The following is a 5,659-nucleotide window of genomic DNA, read 5'->3' as shown; positions in this document are numbered from 1 at the left end:
ATGATTGCCTTGATAAACGGAAAGGATCTAAATTCTAAAAAAGAACCATGTAATCTAGTGGTTGACTTCCACCTTTTTTCTACCTTTTTTTTTTATTTTTTATTTTTTGGTGCTGAAAGATGACATCAACTTCTTATGTTATCCGATTATAGCCAATTACATATAATAAATGAAATGTTTAAGCAAAAATTGCATGCATATAATTATGCAGGAATCAAATAACATAACATAAGTTATTTGATATTATCCAATGGAATATTTCTCTCTCCCTCTCTCTCTCTCTCTTCTTTAAGAAAAAAAGCATATTTCTCTCTCTATATATATTGTAATATTAACTTGAATTTTCTTTTGGACATGCATAATGTATGTTCTTTTTTTTTTTTATGAAAAGATATCCAACATATATTAACATGATCTATCCCATTAATTTGTATATGAAGCTGTGATTTTTTGATGTCACATCGTTATAATAAAAAGTATCAAAATGAAATGGTATAAAGGGGAAATAAAGATAAAGAATATATAATTAATTTAGAATCTTTCTACATATAAAAGTAAATAGCCCTTTCTCCAAACGGTACAAATTGACATGTTAGCACAATCTTTCTATTAATTTATTATTTCGTAATTAGTCAAAAATTGAAATCTTTTTTTTCCTTTCTTTCTTTTTTGCTTCTTTGTCATCAATGGAAGGAAAAGCAATGAAGTTAATTAATGGAAAGACTGTGCCAACATTATTATTGACATGTTAGCAATGCTCTCATTATAATAAGGTAATTATTGCTGAATGTAGGAAAAATAATAATCAATTATGAGCATTCAACTATGGGTGTTGAAATTGTTTAAATGTAGGTAAAATAATAATCAAATTAATAATAATAAATACATAAATAATCATAATAAACACATTTCCTCCATGCATATTAAATGTAGGTTATAATCAAATTATATGTAATATTAAAATAAAATATATACAACGCATCATAAGTTATATATAGTTTGATGTCAATCTGTATTATAATGTACAAGCCGACACATATAATAGTGAAACTTTATATATATGGTATGTATATATATATATATATATATACTTTTTTTTTAAATCCAAATTATTGTTAATTAGGTTATAATAATAATAATAATAATAATAATAACAACAACAACAACAACAATAATAATAAATGTATTTAAATTATATTATAAGGATCTAATAAAGAAAAATTAATTATTTCCAAAGAATCAAAAAATACATTTGAATTTAAATTTCATAAATGGAAAATATTATATAAATGTATTTGATTTTGAATTAAATTATTTAAATAGATTTGAACTTAAATTTGAATTTCAATTTTATAGATGGAAAAAATCAAACAAGTTAATATTTTTCAATTTGAATTTCATAAATAATTTACCTTATAAAGTAAAAATGTGTTTATAGGATAAATAATAATAACAATAATAATAATAATAATTAAATTATATTATGAGTATTTAATATATGGAAATTAATTAATTATAAGGAATTAAAAAATACATTTGAATTTGAATTTGAATTCTATAGATGGAAAATATTATTTAAATATATTTAAATTTGAATTAAATTATATAAGTGCATTTAATTTGAATTTAAATTCTATAAATGAAAAAAATTATATAGGAAAATTCCATATATGGAAAAAATGATTTTGGTAAATATTTTTCAGTTTAAATTTCATAATTGTATAATACTATATGTAGAAATCAAATTTATTGTTCTTAACAAACTATTATGGTATAAAATAAAATAAAAATCAAAATATACTTATTAACAATAAAAATTTTAAATAAGTTTTTAATATAATTGATTATTATAGATTATTTTTAAAATCATTTATTATGGTTACACATACCATACAACATACATGGAAACAAATGGTATTTTGTATATGAAGCTGTGATTTTTTTATGTCATACGGTTATAATAAAAAGCATCAAAATAAAATGGTATAAAAGTAAAATAAAGATAACGCATCCGGTAATTAATTTAGAATCTTTTTACTTATAAAAGTAAATAGCCTTTTCTCCAAATGGCATAAATTGACATGTTAGCACAGTCTTTCCATTAATTTATTATTTCATAATAAGTCAGAAATTGGAGTATTTTTTTTTTTTCCCCTTTCTTTTTTCCATTTTGTCGTCAATGGTAGGAAGAGCAATGAAGTTGATGAGTCTGTTAGTTGCTTTGGTGATTTTTTCCTTCATGATCAGCAGGACCAAACTCTGTAAGGGAGTTGAAGTTGTCATTGAATGCTCTCAGCCAGACTGCACAAACAAGTGTAAAAAAGCTTATAAGGAAAAGCTCATCTCTGCAACATGCGAAGATGTACCATTTTTGCCAGGCAAGAAAATTTGTGTTTGTAGGCATCGAGATGGTACATCCATCTCTAAACAATTTCTGTAAACCAACCTGAACTTCACTTGGTTGGTTATCCACCAATATTTAAATAAATAAATACATAAAATATGAAATGCGATCCCCATATTTTATGATTTTTATTTTCTTATGATAAATGAGTCTTCTGTCTTTTGTACTTTCGGACATGCCCTTTGCTTGGCCTTTGGACTGAAATCTTAAATCTTTAACGAGTAATCTCTCTCTCTCACCCTCTATATATCAACTTCCTATCAAATCAATCCAGTGGTTTTACATGATGATTTTTTACATAAATTTTGAATTATTTCAATGATATAGAAATTAAAAATGGTTTCCTTAGTTCATCATTTTAATGATTCATGCATTTTACTAATCTTATATTAGTTCATTTTATATATTTTTAAATTTCAACTTTAAAAAAAAAAAAAATTTCTTTTTAGATGTCACATTATTATAGTATAATGACAATAATTATATTCTAATTCATGATTTGGATATATACAATTTTATTGGTTTCCATATACACAAATTGTAAAGATTTATCCCATATCTTTCAAATGTTTATGTGAATAACTTACCGATTAAGCCAAATTCATTTAATAATTTAAATGTATACAAATATAAATATTCATAAAAAAATACAATATACATATATATATATATATATACTATCATTAAAATATCAATAAGCTTTTAACTTACAGATACATCAACTTGACACTCTGTTCACACTGCATGTTGTTTGATATAACACACAGAAAAATTACACACACACGCGCGCGCACTCATATATATATATCCATAATGTAACATTTTTTATTATATTATAGTCTAACTAATTGAATTATTCACTAATTTACTATCATTAATTTTTTTTATTTCTCTATATATTTTTGGAGAAAATTTAAGTTCAATATTTTGATAATGATTTGGCATTATATATAAATTAATTACAAATTCATATATTTATATATTTCTTTGGAAATTAAACAACCAAAGTATATTAAATATTAGAGAAAAATAATATTTTTTTCACAAAAAAAAAAAAAAAAAACAATGTTCACATTTGCTTATGTAGCATGTTAGTTTTGTCAATCCACATTTTCATTTCAAACACTCTAGGTTTAAAAAGTTTGACTATTTATCATCAATTATGATGACCATTAATGGGGTAATTGCTAACATGATTATTATTATTTATTGATTGTATACAATTATATATTGATTTTTATTCTAAAATCTAATTTGAAAAAGTAGATATCTTTTCATAACCATTTAAATTGTCAAACAAACATATTAATGATGATAAATAGTATTTTTTAAGTTTAAAAAATAAAAAAGTTTGAATGCATATTTATCATTTTATGATATATAATCCCTTCAACTTACTCTTTCATGTTCACTAAAAATATTAAATACACATAAAAACTGCAAAGGCTGTTAATTATTTGTAAAACTATATCCTTTTTAAGTGAAAATGATACTGACTTAAGTGGTAACCATTCGCACCACACATGATAGAAAAGATTTATACAGGGCAAGAAATTATATGCAGAAACAATATATAATTTGATTTTAATTAACAGAATATTTTTAGGTAGGGATTAAAATATAAAGTCACACGCTAGAAATATACAATCACTACTAAAGAGAAACATGGAAATTTAATTATGATTCATACAGATTAATTTTGATACATGGAATTGTACAGTGGGTATAAATCAAAATTACATTTCCAAAATCAAATAAAATTTCTAATAAGGCGAAACGTTTCTGGGAATGATGATATCCCCAATGTTGTTGTGCCATGGGTCAGCAAGGTGAGTAGCCAAATTCTCCAATGGTCCAGTCCCTGGGTATGCTGATTGTTGAACCACGAACCCAACGAAAGCCAACAATGCCAGCCTCCCTGAAACAACAACAAAAAAACAAAACAAAACAAAAAAAAAAAGTATATACCAACAAAAAATTTAGACCACCAATTGTTAGAGAAAATGTCACATTCAAATTGAACTTATCATGGATAATTATATATGGCTTTCGCACCATTTTTGATCTCTTTGACTTTGTATTCCTCGAACTTCTTAGGGTCTTTGGAGTAACCCAATGGATCAAAAGCTCCACCAGGGTATTTCCTCTTCTCTGGGTCCTTTTCGATGCTGCGTTGGTGCTCTACAAAGGCAATGGCAACGAATTCAATGACCAAAATGGTAGGCAATGTGCCCCATGGAACTGGGTTTCCCAAATAGGTTGCTTGGCCACCCGGAACTGCTGCCCACTCTTGAGCTTTCACCCAGTTCCCTAATCCCAAAGCCTCTGGTACTAGGATCCCAGGCTGCAAATAAAAAAAAAAGAGTTTCGTTTTTGTTTAGTTTTTGAACCACATACAAAATCTGGCAAATTGGTTTGGGATGGATAACTTACAACAGCTAACATAGCCCATCTGCAGTGAATAAGTTCAGATTCCTTGTATCTCTCTAGGTTCTCGGGGACTTCTCCGAGCCGAAGTGGGTCGAAACCGAAGTCACTGAAACAAACAAAGCACGAAAATATAAATAACGGTCTCAAACTGTTAGGAAGTGGATTAACTTTATATATAATAAACGAGTTATGTACCCTGGTGCTGAGCCATCGAGGTAAGGAGGGCGGGGCTGTCCGGGCATCCAATCGGCGCCCGACATGGTGAATCGGGATGAGGCATTGGCACCGACACCGGGGAGCTGGACAGCAGCGGCAAATTTGGACTTAGAGGAAGAGAGGACTGAAGGAAAGGAGGTGGCGATGCCGCAGCTCATTAAGGTGTTTGTAGCCATTGTTTTTGAGGTGGAGTTCTGGGAATTTGAGAGTTGGAGAGAAAAAACAGAGTCGGATATGGAGGAGAAAAGAAGTGGAAAGGGAGAGTAGTAGTATTAGACAAGTATTTGCAATTGTTGGGATATAGGTGAATCCAATTGTGGATTGTTATTGGCTAATGTGGGTTGTTTGTGTTTTTTCATTGGGCCACGTGGATTCCTTCAATCCATTTTATGCTGACGTGTAATATCCAGTGATTCGATATGTTGAATCTTTCATTTTATGTATGGTGGAGAATGGAGCCTGTGGAAAGAAAAAATCAAAAGCTCTTTTATTTATTTATTATTATTATTTTTTTTTTTGGGGGAGAAATTATATGGTATACAAACAAAAATCAGGATGAAAACTGTTTGTAAGCCATTGGTTTGTAATTTTGATAAAGACAATGGCTTT

The 5,659-nt window shown here is 27.6% G+C and overlaps 1 protein-coding gene across 1 annotated transcript; it reads right to left on the bottom strand.

Annotated features, from left to right (window-relative positions):
• Positions 1-4,058: 4,058 nt before the first annotated feature.
• LOC107413638 (chlorophyll a-b binding protein 6, chloroplastic) lies at positions 4,059-5,313 on the bottom strand. Its single transcript, XM_016021648.4, has 4 exons — positions 5,030-5,313; positions 4,838-4,940; positions 4,460-4,748; positions 4,059-4,322 (listed from the first exon to the last, which is right to left on the bottom strand). The coding sequence occupies exons 1-4, from the start codon at positions 5,224-5,226 to the stop codon at positions 4,168-4,170; spliced, it is 744 nt and encodes a 247-aa protein (XP_015877134.3). The 5' UTR covers positions 5,227-5,313; the 3' UTR covers positions 4,059-4,167.
• Between the last annotated feature and the right edge of the window lie 346 nt (positions 5,314-5,659).

Source organism: Ziziphus jujuba, chromosome 8 (assembly GCF_031755915.1).
Source record: "Ziziphus jujuba cultivar Dongzao chromosome 8, ASM3175591v1".
In the NCBI taxonomy this organism is placed as follows: Eukaryota; Viridiplantae; Streptophyta; class Magnoliopsida; order Rosales; family Rhamnaceae; genus Ziziphus; species Ziziphus jujuba.
This window is presented reverse-complemented; position numbering and strand designations above follow the sequence as displayed.